The sequence below is a fragment of the Spermophilus citellus genome, assembly GCF_964194105.1.
Source record: "Spermophilus citellus genome assembly, chromosome: 16".
Lineage (NCBI taxonomy): Eukaryota > Metazoa > Chordata > Mammalia > Rodentia > Sciuridae > Spermophilus > Spermophilus citellus.
Window position 1 is genome coordinate 74,237,098 of NC_138196.1, and position 13,198 is coordinate 74,250,295.

Genomic DNA, 13,198 nt, shown 5'->3' on the forward strand with positions numbered 1-13,198 from the left:
TTTGTCATGGGCTCTCCGACTCCATTCTCAGACACGGAGAGAAGCACTGACTGCCCACAGAGCCCTGGGTGTGTCAGAACGAGGTCCCAGAGGACCCCAATGTCAGGCAGAAAGCCAGGTACATGTCACCAGAACAGGGAGTCAGGGAAGGCTCTTGGTCCGGGCATGACATGACGGAAGGATGCTTTAGGGGGCTGGACTGAGGATGCGGGAAGTGGGTGGGCAGGGAGGCGTGTAAGGGCCCGCGACAGCAGCGGGGAGGGCTGGCTTGACCAAGGTGGTAGCCGAGAAAGGACAACAAATGGTGCCCGTCTGAAGATTCTTGGGGACAAAGCATGGAGAGGAGTCTTGGTGATTAAATAATAAGAGAAGAGAGTGATGTTACCAGGACTCCAGGATGCCTCACATAGGGAGGAGGGTGGCGATAAAGGACATGACTCATAGAGGAGTTGGGGGCAGCGGGTGGTGAGACGGACAGACTGCTGAGCTACTCTTTGCTATCATATGTCTGACCTCTGACAGAGGGACACACTCAAGTCTCAGTGAGTCCCAAGCCTATAATCTTCTGGAAGGAACATTGGCTGTGAGTCAGCCCAGGTGGAGGAGATTCGTCACCTTGGCCCAGCACCTGAGTGTCATGGCCATGAACTCCTGACCCTAGCACCAGCTGACCTTGGGGGTCCACTTCTCTGAGGGAGGGGAGCCAGGAGAGAGAGGGTCTGGAAGCCAATGCAGACTGCTGGGTGAAGCAGGGACAGATAGCCCAGCCCCGGCTCTGTTCCCAACGAAACACCTTGATGACATCTGAGAGTTGGCAATGGGGTGGAACTTTTTATTTGAAGCAAGTGAATCATAGCATTGCCCCCAATTGCCCCGGGCATCCTGCCACAAGGAGTCCCAGCAATCTGGACACTCCCCATCTCCACCAGCCTCGCTCACAGAGCTCTGTTCCCAGTGCACGGCAGAGGGCAGCAGAAGCCTGGCTCCCAGGCACCCTGAGCAGGCCCCTCACACGCCCACTGCTCGCCTCCACCGAGAGGCAGTGGTCCTGGGGTATGCCTGTGTGAGTGGAGGGGTGCCAGGGCCCCGAGATGCCCGAAGCCAGGATCCATTCCTGACACAGGTGGCTCAGGTGCCCCAGCTTCTCTTTCTCGCCCAGCTCTCACACACCCCAAGGAGCAATCACAGTACAGATCCACATTCCAAAAATGGGGAGAGCGGAGCGTGGTCCAAGCCTGAGGAAGCAACAGCTACAGAGGGAAAAGCAGAAACAAAACTTCCATCTCAGCGGTTTCCAGTCCCCAGGTGAGCTGGCATTCAGGTCACAGAAGGAAACTCCAGGACGAGGGTAGATGGCACTGGGAAGAACCCAGGGGTGACTGCCGCTGCTGCTGTTATTGCTTGGGGGCAGAGGAGCTTCATCTTCAGGAGGCCACACCAGAATCACAGGCTCGCCACCATTCTTTTCCTTTCCAGCCTCAAGGTGGGCACACTTGGGTGAGCAGAGGAGGAGCAGTGACATGGGCCCCTCTAAGAAGAGTGCCAAGCCAGGAACAGAGGTGAGCCCCTCGGGCAGCGTGAGTCCGCATGTGTGCGCACGCGCCTGGACATGTGTATATATGGAAGTGGGAGTGGGTGACCAAGTGTGTCTGCCAGTGTCCACGTGTGCATGCAGAAGGGGCCCAGCATGGGTGGATGCACCTGGAAGAGTGACGGCTGTGGCCAGGGTTGCAACACGGAGTTGGAGCAGGTAAACAAACACCTGGAGCACCCACGGGAAGGCTAAGCAGAAGAACAAGAGGGTGTTCTCCTCCACATGCCCCACCCACCAATCATGTGCATGAGAAAGGAGGTGTGGCCTCTGGGTAGGGGAGCCACATGTGCACACATACTAGAGGACCTGGGTGCTGGGGTGCCTGGTGTATACATAGGTGCTCGTGCTGACTACATTGACGAGGAAAGGCTCCCCTGGGCTAGTCCATGATGTGTGCCTGGGCTCACCAGTGTGTGTGTGTGTGTGTGTGTGTGTGTGTGTGTGTGTGTGTGTATAAGGGCACAAAAGCAGGTTGTCCGCATGTGACTTCACAGGCACATGTGCTGCTCATAGAGGCCCCCATTCAGCCTCTTGCGCCACCCTAAGGAACCTGGAGGCCTGGGCACCCCTCTAGGCACTGAGATCCACCACGACGTGTCGGTACACCAGTGTTTGTCCCTTGAAGCTGGGGGCCAGGAGCAGCTGAGCATCCCCAGCAGGCATGTAGCAGAAGGCCCGAGGGGCCTGCACAGCCAGCTCCTGGAACCGCACAAACTTCTGTCTTCCCTCATCCCACTGGTAGATCTGGGTGAAGGAGAAGTCGCTGCCCAGTGCCAGGTAGCGGCGGCCGCCCACCAAGAAAGGCTGCAGGGCCAGCGAGCCACGGGAGGGCAGGGCCTGCACCTCAGAGAAGCGGGTGCCCTCCCAGCGCAGGATCTTGGAGTCACCAATGTAGCGGCTGAGGCATAGGTAGCTGTCGCGGCCGGCACGAAAGTGTTTTACAGCCTGGGCATCAGGCACCTGGGTCACTTCTCCCTGGGCCACAAACTGCTTCTGAGTACGACTCCATTGGTAGATGACAGGTGCCTGGGAGCTGCTAGACACAATCAGCCGTGGCTTGCCCTCACCGTCCACAAACTCTAGGTCAGTGTCCCGGTGCCAGGCGTGCAGAGCCTGGTGGGAGTAGAAGCCATTCTGGTTCCAACGGTAGAGGCTGGTGGCACCTGCCTTGGAGCTGTCAGCTACAGCGAAGTACCAGTCCCCATCAATGCGGAAGGCCTCCAGGTCATTGGGCTTGCGCACTCGCTGGGGATCTATGTCCTGCAGCTTGGTGAAACGTGTGGTGTTGGGATCCCAGTGGTAAATGTAAGAGCCACCAAACAGCTGGGCCACAACCACATACAGCTGGCTGTCCACCACCATTGGCTTGCAGTGTACAGCTGAGGGGGCTGTCAGGACAGAGGGAGGCGAGTCAGGCAGTGTCAGGTGGACCCCGCAGCTCCCACTCCATCTTGCTCATCAAGGAAGACCAGTCCCCACAACTCCGGGCCAGTGCTGCCACCCTCCTGGAATCATCCACCCAGGGCTCAGGGCTTGCTCATTTCTGATTGTCCACAGCCAACTGTCAGCTTTAGTATTGCCCTTGCTCCACCCTTGCCCTCAAGGTTCAAATACAAGCCAACACTGAGCACAAAATAGGTGTCCCTAGATATCGATCGAGTATTTAACCACATGTCAATTTCTGGATTATTACTGCGTGTAATCACTTGCACTAAGTGTAAACACATATTACCTCCGTTAATCACACAGAAAAGGACTCTATTGTTTTGCTCATTTTACATAGAAGAAAACTGTGGCTCAGAGAGAGAAAGTGAGTTACCCAAACTACCTCATTGGCAAGTGGCCAGTTGGGAGGGTGAGAAACCCTAGGCGCACCAAAAGGACCCCTTGATGTTTAGATAGTGGTGCATGAAAGCACATTCTCCCACCTTTGGAAGGGCTTTTACGTGCAGGGATGAATGCCCATGTGTGCCGTACGCACAACCAGCTCTGTTGGAGCCCTTCTCAGGCACAAAGCTCACCTGGTATGGGGCCCCTCGTCTCCACCTCACCATCCCGGCTTCATCCACTCTCCTCCTCATCCAGACCCCACCTTTCCCTGGAGAAGCTGATGCAGGGTCTCAGATACACACTCACGTACAAAGCTGTTGCACACCTTCTTGACATTGTACACAGGGTTCCCTGCCACAACACCCTTCCTTTTTCTTTTTTCTTCTCCTAAGTATCTCTCAGCCTTCAAACCTCAGCTCCAACTTAGCAGATTCCAAAGCTGAGCTCATCAGTCTCTCCTGTCTCCTCCTCCTCTTTCCCTCTGACCATCCTCTCTATCCTTCAAGAGTGCTTGCCTAACATACATAGGCTGTGGGGTCCATCCCCAGTACTAAAAAAAAATAAAAAATGAGGCAGCTTGGGCATCCCCTCTGTAAGCCTTTCTTGATTGCACAGAGCATTGTGTTTAAAGCCTCCTCTTCTCATCTGCCTCCTGTACAGATGTCCCTGTCAGAGATCATGTCTCATTTATCCCTCTACCTGCCCAAATGCAGTGGAACTCAACCATGGGTCCTACTGCCATGTTCCCCCAGCCGGGACCGGCACAGCCTGGTCAGGCACAGGTACCTGGGATTCTGTCATAGTCTCGGAGCTGCCTTTCCACATAATCCCACTTCAGGATGGTGCAGGCACTGGCGCCGGGCTGGGCCAGAGCCAGATAGAGGTCGCTGGAGTAAAGGAAGGGCTCAGCTGACACTGCTGGGAAGGACAGGGTCTGGTAGAGCACAAAATCTGCAGGGACAAGAGGTATGGGCTCAGCACCAGAGGAGGAAGGTAGCGGCCACTGGGTGGATATTGCAGGGTGGGGTGGGCCGCTCAGGTGGGGCCAGGGGCCTGCCTCCTACCAGTGGTGATGCAGTCAAATTCCCGCAGTGGCAAGTCCTGCACCTTGTGCTCCTGGAAGCGGGGTGGGCTGGCGCAGTAGATGGGAGCCACAGTGGTGTTGGTGTGTGCCAGCCACTCCACCAGCCACTTCACCTTGCAGTCGCAATTGAGCGCGTTGCCCCGCAGGTCCCTGGATCATGAGAGCAGGGCAGGAGAGCACAGAGGGGACGGACTCTGAGCTGCTCTGCCTACCCTGCCCTGTAGGCTTTCAGAAGCAGGTCTTGTCAAGGCTACTTGGGGTTGCTCACAGGCTGCTTCGCACCAGGTAGAGAGAGAGAGAGAGGCTCCCCTGGGGAGGATGCAGCCCTATGTGCACAGGTTTGGCTGGAGGATTGTAGGCTGTTGCAGCTCCGCTGTCCTCCTTGGCCAGGTGCCATGTGCAGTGGACAACCTGCACAATGCATGTCCCATTTCTGTTCCTCCAGCCTAGCCAAAATTTAAGGCTTTTCTTTCTTTTTTTTTGTATAAATAATCATAAATGATTGTGGCTATGCCATAGGACTTAAATGTAGATATTTTAAAAGCATATTTTGGGGGGCTGAGGATATAACTCAGAGCACATGCCTAGCATGCATGAGGCCCTGGGTACAATTCCAAGTACTGAAATACACACACGTTTTTGAAACATACACTCTGAGTGTCTCGTGTGCATTTTGAAAGGGCCCACAGGTGACTTGAGGAACCTCAATTTGGAAGGATACTGTCTACACCTAACTCAGCCTCACTCCTCAGCCCCCAGAACCCAAAGCACTCCCAGCCTCTCAAGACCTTGTGACCAAATCTGACTCCCACACCACTCCCTCCAGGGGTGCTCCCTCTGTGGCATCCTCAGAAGAGTTTGGACTTGGGCCTTACAAGTCACTCAGGATGTCCAAGGGCCGAAAGATGTCTCTGGGCAGCGTCTGCAGGTTATTGTTGGCCAATGAGCTGCAAAAGAGACCTCTGGGTCATCTGAATATAATGACAGAGGCCAAAGGACAGAGAGATGCAGGGCTTTGGTCAGTGAGTGTATGCATGTGGGGTACTCACAGGTGTGTCAAGGACTTGAGTCCCCTGAAGGTAAACTTGGACAGTGCCCAGATGTCATTGTTCTCAATGAAACTGGAAAAAACGAGAAATTGCCTCAGCTGTTAGGAGTCCAGACAGCCCCCCACCCCCTGGGGCAGTGATTTCCCTCATCCTAACCCAGGCCCCAGCTGAGACAGGCTTCCACTGAGTTCAGTGTCATTAAGCCTGTAGCAACAGGGCATCAGGCTGAGTGGTGCAGGCAGAGGCATGGAAATGACCCTCTGCTCGGAGAATTCAAGGGCTCTGGCCTTCCACCCCCTCCAATCTTCTTGTTCCACCTCCCCTCCCAGCCCACCCAGGCTGGGCTCCCTCCTTCCTTCTCCTTTCCCATCACCCCTTTTCCTCCCACACACAGGTACTGCAGGTGTGACAGTCCTGTGAAGGCGTTGTCTCCAATCAGCGTAAACTTGTTGGAGTTGAGTAACCTGGGGAGACAAAGAGGGAATTAGGGCTTCTAGGGGTGTGCCTGCTGCCCTAGCCCTCTGTCTCACCCCTGGGCTTCCCCCAAGATCTGGCAGCCTGCCCCCTATACCTCAGGAGCCTAGCAGAGGACCCCTGAATTACCCGCATGGCAAGAGCAGTGGGAGCCTGTTCTGAATCCAGAATCCCAGCTTCCCATTTACTCCTAAAAATGGTAGAGGGGCCGAGTTCTCCTGCCAACCTGGCTCCTGGGCTGCCCTCGTGACCTCTCCTCCTTGGCTCCTCACCCTCATCCCAGCCTGCTCCAGGCCTTGATGACAACTGTTCTGTCTTTGCTCCCGTTCAGCTTCAAGCTCTTTCTTCAAACCCCAATCCCTGTCTCTAAGAGGCCGACCCCCAGTGTCCATTGGCTCAAGCTATTTCACCCAGTTCCCTCAGGACTCCAGAGGAGCTAAGTCCGTGCCCCAAACCCCACTTTCTTGGCTTTGGCCTGACTTAGTTCTCCTTCCCACCTGCTGCTCTGACTCATGACCCCAGACTGCTCCACCTTTTGTGGCCTATCCTACAGGAGCAAAAGGATACCTGTATCCTCATCTCCAAAGGCTGCACTGCCCACTCTCCCTCATCCCAGCCCAGCATCTGTCCTCTTCTACTGTGCCCCCACCCGCCCTTCCACAAGGCCCTGTCCATACAAGAACTGCAGCAGCGGCAGGTGAGAGAAGGCTCCATCCTGGATCTCTGAGAAGGCAGCATTCACGAGGGTCCTGTAGGGGACGCTTAAGTCATTACTGTGGGGAGTCTGCAGGACCCATGAAGGTGGATAGAGCAGTGGCTTCTGTTCTCATTGGCCCTGCTCCCACCACCTGCATCTGTCCTTCCCTTTACCTCCCAAAATCACTGCCCTCCTTCTCCATACTCCTCCCCCACTACCTTCAGGAGCACAGGTGACCCTAGGTTCACCTTCGCTCTCAGCCAAGAGAAGGTTGCATTACCTGCACCATCCTCATCATCCAAACACCCACAGTGCTGGTGCTGAGGAGGGATGGGGTGCTGCGGTGGGGGAGGGGCCTGGCATCCTGCTCTCAAGGACTGGCAGCTTCTCCAGTCCCACAGGCAAGGGGGGGGAGCCTTGGGGCCAGTTGCTGCAAGTGAGGCTGGCCCAGCTGGGTGCACAGCAGCTGGCCTGGTGGCGTGCCAGGGCACCCCAGGGCACTCTCACTTGTCATCTCTCCCCCTGCTGACATCCCTCCTCCCCCTTTTCTGCCTTTGGTGTAACACCACAGTCAGGGGCCTATGTGCTCATCTAAATACCCCTTCCACCAAGTCTAAAGCCCTGCACACAGTAGGTCTCACTGCTACTGGTGGTGGTGATGATTCACCCTTGACCATAAACTCCTGCTTTCTTCATCCATGACTGCTGAGGCTGCAAGACTGCAGAGCTCTGTACCGCTGGGCCTGGAAGCCCCAGCCCTGCGGACCCCTGGGGTCCTCCTGATCTTTACACTCTGAAGAGCAAAGCAGGGTTTCCCCCATCCACTTCCAGAGAACTGGTCCTTGCCCTCCTGCTCCCATCCCCACCCCCAAGGACATGTGGACACTCACAGGGAGATGACCTCGGAGGGCAGGTTCCTGGGCACTGCCTTAGAGTCCACACAGAAGGCGGTGTCCCTGGTGCAGGAGCAGCTGGGTGGGCAGGGGGGCGTCTTGGGGGGCCTCTTGGCACTGACTTGCAGCATTAGGCAGAAGCCCAGCGTGGACAGCGCCAGCAGCCCAGGCCCAGGGCCCCGCCTGGCCCGCAGCCCCGCCATGCCGCCTGCAGGTTCTCCCTCCAGCTACCCCACCTCCGGCGCCCCACCGCTCCCTGCAGGTTGTGCCACCCGGGCGGGCTGTCACCTCGAGCTACAGCAGCTCGGGCCGCCTGCCCACTAGACGCAGCGGACTCGTCCTGCCCTGGGGCGCCGGCTGCGGTCCCCTCCCCTGCTCGCTCCCGCGAGCTGGCTCGGGAGCGCTGCGCGGAACCCTTAGCTGCAACCGAGGGCTGCCGAGGCTGGGTGGATGCGGACTGCGGCGGGTGGCGGGGGCGCGCGCGGGGGCGGAGCGGGGAGGCCTGAGCCTGGGAGCAGCGGAAAGAAGGAGTGGTTGCACCCGGTGGCGGTGTGCCCTATAGGGCTCTTTGTGGCCATCTGCCTGGATCTGGTCCCTGGTTTCTGTGTGTGAGTGCATGTGTGTGAGCGTATACATGCGCATCCGTGCGTTGGGGAGACTGTGTACACACCTGTCTCTGCATGGGGTGTAAGGATCCATGTGCCTCGGTGTATCTGCGTGTGTGTCTTGGCTGTGAGGGGACATACAGTTCAGGAACATGTCATAAGTGACACATGTACATCTAGGTTGGCATGAGAGATTAGAAGCTCAAGGGTGCTTGTATATGTACTCGTGTTTCCCCACGCCACCGAATAGATTGCCTTTGAGTCTGGGCTGCAAGAGGGAAATGTAGCCACTGGAGCTGGAGTGGGGAGGAGTAGAATTCTGGAACATTTCTCCCTGAACAACCACAGCCTGTAGGAGCTAGGAAGTGCCTTGGATATGTTCCTGTCTGGCGCTTTGTTTCACAAAGGAGGAAACTGAGGCTTGGAAAGCAGCCAAGCTCCATATCTCTACTGTGTGCTGTGTACTGGGCATAATCCTCAGCCCTCTTGAGAGAGAGGATGCTAACTCCCTTTTACAAATGAGAAAAGTGTGTCTCCAGGACCAGAAGTCCAACTTCAAAGTTCACAGCAGTCTTGTACACCATGAATTTTCAAAGGATGGCTCTCAGAGCCCACTGGTCCTTGAGAATCTTCCATGGAGTCTTTGAGATCAAAATGCTTTTGGTAGCCAGGTGTGGTGGCACACACGCCTGTAATCCCAGCAGACCTTGAAGGCTGTCAGGAGGATCACAAGTTTGATGCCAGCCCCAGCAATTTAGTGAGGCCCTGTCTCAAAATAAAAAATAAAAAGTGCTGGGGATGTGGCTCAGTGGTTAAACATCTCTGTGTTCATTCCCTGGTACCAAAACAAAACAAAACAAACACCAACAAAACTCAAACAAACAAACAAAAACACTTTTCTAAACAAGAAGATGTTATTTGTCTTTTTCACTTCCATGCTTTTATAGGAGTACCTGGAATTTTCCAGAAGTTACATGACGTGTCTTCTATTAAGCCCTAAATTAAAGAGATTTGCAAAAATGCAAAACAGTGACACTTTTCTAAATTTCTGGCAAAAAATACAGGTATTTTCATTTAAAATGTACATGATTTGTTATAACACAAATAGGTTTGTCCTTACTATTTAAATAAGTGTTTTTAAATTCCTCAGCAAATACCAATATAGTAAATCTCAATTGATTTACTCACATAAAGCAAAAGCTCTTTGGGGTCCTCAGTACTTTTTGAGAATATTAAGGGATACTGAAACTAAAAATTTGAGCATTGCTGCTCTATACCATGACATCTCCAGAGAGGGGAGGTAGACTGAAGAGCTCATGGGTACAGGGTAAGAGAAACCTGGAAGTCAGTGCTGGGCTTCAGTCGAGAGCTCTGTCCTCTGTCCACGTCAGTGTAGGAACCGAGATTGCTGGTCCCCATCTGAACTCAACCTCTGCCAGCAAGGTGGATGTCTCTGCTCTGAGCTTAGGTTCATGTTCTTCCACCCAGGAATGCCCCTGCCCCTTGACACCCACTTGCCGAAGTGTCCAGCTGTCTGTGCTGCCATCCCCATGCCAGCTTGGGGAAGCAGTGGGGGTAGGGAGGGTGGCTGGGGCAGCTGGGCAATGATCCCCACCCGTCCCTGGCACAGCTCTGCCCAGCACACAAAGGGCAGAGTGAATCTTGTCCCAACCCGTGCAGCTGAGGAGCTGGGAGGAGGAGACGGAGAGGCACACACAGAAGGGTGGCCACCATGGGGCTCTCCATCACCCAGAGCTCTCAGAGGGCAGCCCAGACACAGATGCAAAGGAGGAGTCTAGGTCCTGCTTAGCTAGTGAGGGGTTCCCTGGGGGATGATGCAGGTGATGATAATGATGATGACGAGACTTTACATCAGTGAGGACATTGGAGCTTTCCAATGACCTAGGGAGGGAGAGGAGACAGGCAGTAGTAGTCCCATTTCACAGATGAACATATGAAAACCTAAAAAAGCAGAACGACTCACTGAGTCTCATAGCTGTCAGTGGAAGCACTGAGACCACCACTTATCAAAGGAAAGAACTCTGGACTGTCCAGTAGGAGGCTGCTGCTCCATCTGGTGACAGTCTTGTGGTTGCATATAATTAATTACATGTGGCTATGTGCTTGCTTCTTGTCCTTGGCAGATTCACAGGAGCACCAGGAAAGCATGCTTCTTTTCTGTTCAGGAGGGCAGCCTGGTTGGGAAGACAGGGCAAACAAAAGCTCCAATGTGGGTACTAAGTGGCAGATAAAGGTACAACAGAGAAGTGAGAGGATTTCAGAGGAGGGACAGCAAGGTCACAGAGCAGGTGCCTTGGCTCTTGGCCTTTTAGGGTGGGTGGAATTCAGATGGCTTAAGAATAGGCCTGGAAGACAGAGGTTGGTCTGGGGGTCTAGGTTGAGGGCTGTAGATGACCAGCTAAATGTTCCTCCCACTTCTTCCTCCAAGGAGCCCGAGACCTCTACCAGGTGGTATCAGCACCTGAACTTCATTTATGAAACTTGACAGCACCCTTCCCCAGCCCTCAAAGATAAGTTTTTTATTTTATTTTATTTTTTTAAGCCATGAAACTGTGAGAGCTACAACCTGCAGCAGAACAGAGGACCTGGGAGAGAACTGAGGCTTTTTTCTTGGCACTACTCACGGCAGGCACCTGCTCAGAGCAATCCCCATTACCAGACATTGCGGCCCCCTGAGATGCCCACAGGGACCCCGAGATGCCTGCAGTTCTCCTTGGCTTTCCTGCTGGCCTGGCAAGCTGCCCACCTGGCTCGGGCCCAGTGCGTGTGAGTCAGCCATCAATCCCAAGGTTTCCAGGACAACTGGGGCGGGAGAGCAAGCCTGGGGGGCAGCAGGGTGGGCACTGCGGGGGAGCTGTCGCCTACATCTGGCACCTCCATACAGTTGAGGTCAAGCAAGAAGACACTTGCTCCCCCTCCCTCTCCTTCCCCCTCCCCTCCCCTTCCTCCACTCATCCTAGGATACTCTTCTGCTGGAAGCTTAGACAAATATTTAAAGGGGCAGTTGGGGGTGGGAGGAGCATGGTAGGAACAAACATTTCCTTCCCTCTCTTCTTCCCCTAGCGGCTCAGGGGCTCTCAGCTCACATGCCATACTGTTGGACAACCTTGAGGCTGAGGCCCTCCAGCTGGAGAGGGATTCCTTTGGGGACAGGGGAGCCTGCCAGGGCTGAAGAGTAGGGGGCCAACTCCTGGTCAAAGAGCAGGGACAAGGTGTGAGGGAGCCTGGAACCTGGGTGATATTTTAGAGTTAAAGTGCAGCTGGTTCTCTGTATCCATGGGTTTCACATTTGCCAATTCAACCAAAAGTAGATGGAAAGTATTTGTGGGAGAAAAACACTGTCCGGGCTGAACATGTACGGATTTTTTTCCTTGTTATTATTCCCTAAGCAATCCAGTATAACAACTATTTGCATATCATTTACATTGTATTAGGTATTATAAGTCATCTAGAAATTATTTAAAGTATATGGGAGGCTGACTGTAATCCCAGTGGCTAGGGAGCCTGAAGCAGGAGGATTGCAAGTTCAAAGCCAGCCTCAGCAACTTAATGAGGCCCCAAGCAACTCAGGGAGACTCTGTGTCTAAATGAAATATAAAAAAGGGCTGGGGATGTGGCTCAGTGGTTAAGCACCACTGGGTTCGATCTCCAGTACCAAAAGAATAAAAAATAAAAAACAAAGTATACAGGAGGATGTACATAGTTTACAAGCAAACACTATATGCCATTTTACATAAGGGACTTGAGCATCTACACATTTGGTGTATATGTGGGGAGGGTCCTGGAACTCATCTGCAGGGTCAGGAGGGATTGCTGAGTAGGAGGACAAGAGAGTCAGGCCAAGAAAAGGAGGGGTTGCATTCTGGGTCACACATTCATGAAAGTTAAGGACTTTAGAGACCATCTGGCCCAGCAAGTGAAGGGGCGCCCAAGAGATAGGGTGAGGCCAACTCCAATGAGTCCAGCTCCAAGTTACTGATAGATTGAGCTAGTGCACTAAGCAGCAGGAGTGGGTAAGAGTAAGGCAGGGAGAAGGAGAGGGAGGTCTGAAAAGTGGGTGGGATGTGGGTACATACAACTCTCAGGGGACATTCAGTTTTGTTGGTTTGGTCCTAGGGCTGCTTTACCGTGGAGCCACATCCCCAGGTCTTTTTATTTTTTATTTTGAGACAGTCTTGCTACACTGCTGAGGGCCTGGTTAAGTTGCTAAGGCTGGCCTCTGACTTGAGATTCTCGTGTATCCACCTCCCCATTTGCTGGGATCACAGGCACACACCACCTCACCTGGCTGTGTTTTGTTTTGTTTTGTTGGTACTAGAGATTGAAACCAGGGGCACTTAACCATTGAGCCACAGCCCCAACCTTTATTTAATATTTTACTTTGAAACAGGGTCTCACTAAGTTGTTTAGGGCCTTGCTAAATTGCTGAAGTTGGCTTTGAACTCATGATCCTCCTGTCTCAGCCTCCCGAGCGGCTGGTATTATAGGCATGTGCCACTGTGTCCATCTGGCTGTTTTGTTTTTGAGGTGAGGTCTTGCTATGTTGTCTAGGCTAATTTCTAATTTCTGGGCTCAAGGGATCCTCCTGCCTCAACCTCCCAAGTAGGGAGACCACAGGAGTGTGCCACTGTGCTGAGTAACATCCAAGGATATAAAAGGAGTCCAGAGGGATAGGGTGATAAGCCAGCAGGCAGTGTGGGCTGATTCAAAGACAAAAGATTGGGACCACACTCAGCCCTGTACAAGGATGTCCTGGCCTAGGAAAGCAGTGTCAGGCATGCAATCTGTCATCAGAAGCTTGCAGCTTACAGACCAGCCCAGAGCAAAGAATAACCCCCGCCCCATCCCCACGAAGAGTTTTCCAACAGTGGGGACAGATTCTCCAGAATTAGGAGATGAATGACGGGGCCAGTCTGAGGTTAGGTGCGGGATGTGTGGGAGATGGCAGGCA

At 53.8% G+C, this 13,198-nt stretch overlaps 1 protein-coding gene across 1 annotated transcript; it reads right to left on the bottom strand.

Annotated features, from left to right (window-relative positions):
* Positions 1–2,091: 2,091 nt before the first annotated feature.
* LGI3 (leucine rich repeat LGI family member 3) lies at positions 2,092–7,830 on the bottom strand. The gene is made up of 8 exons (XM_081269352.1): positions 7,619–7,830; positions 6,709–6,780; positions 5,950–6,021; positions 5,558–5,629; positions 5,384–5,455; positions 4,489–4,658; positions 4,211–4,375; positions 2,092–2,982 (listed from the first exon to the last, which is right to left on the bottom strand). Exons 1-8 carry the CDS (start codon positions 7,822–7,824, stop codon positions 2,165–2,167), a joined length of 1,647 nt encoding a protein of 548 aa, XP_081125478.1. The 5' UTR covers positions 7,825–7,830; the 3' UTR covers positions 2,092–2,164.
* Positions 7,831–13,198: the final 5,368 nt, after the last annotated feature.

Bases quoted from the DNA above. Each gene is read 5' to 3' on its own strand.
- LGI3 (XM_081269352.1), bottom strand. From the start codon at position 7,824: ATGGCGGGGCTGCGGGCCAGGCGGGGCCCTGGGCCTGGGCTGCTGGCG. The intron at 4,659-5,383 runs GTAAGGCCCAAG...CTCATGATCCAG, and splicing joins TTGGACATCCTGAGTGACTT to GGACCTGCGGGGCAACGCGC. The intron at 2,983-4,210 runs GTACCTGTGCCT...CTGTCCTGACAG, and splicing joins AGACTATGACAGAATCCCAG to CCCCCTCAGCTGTACACTGC.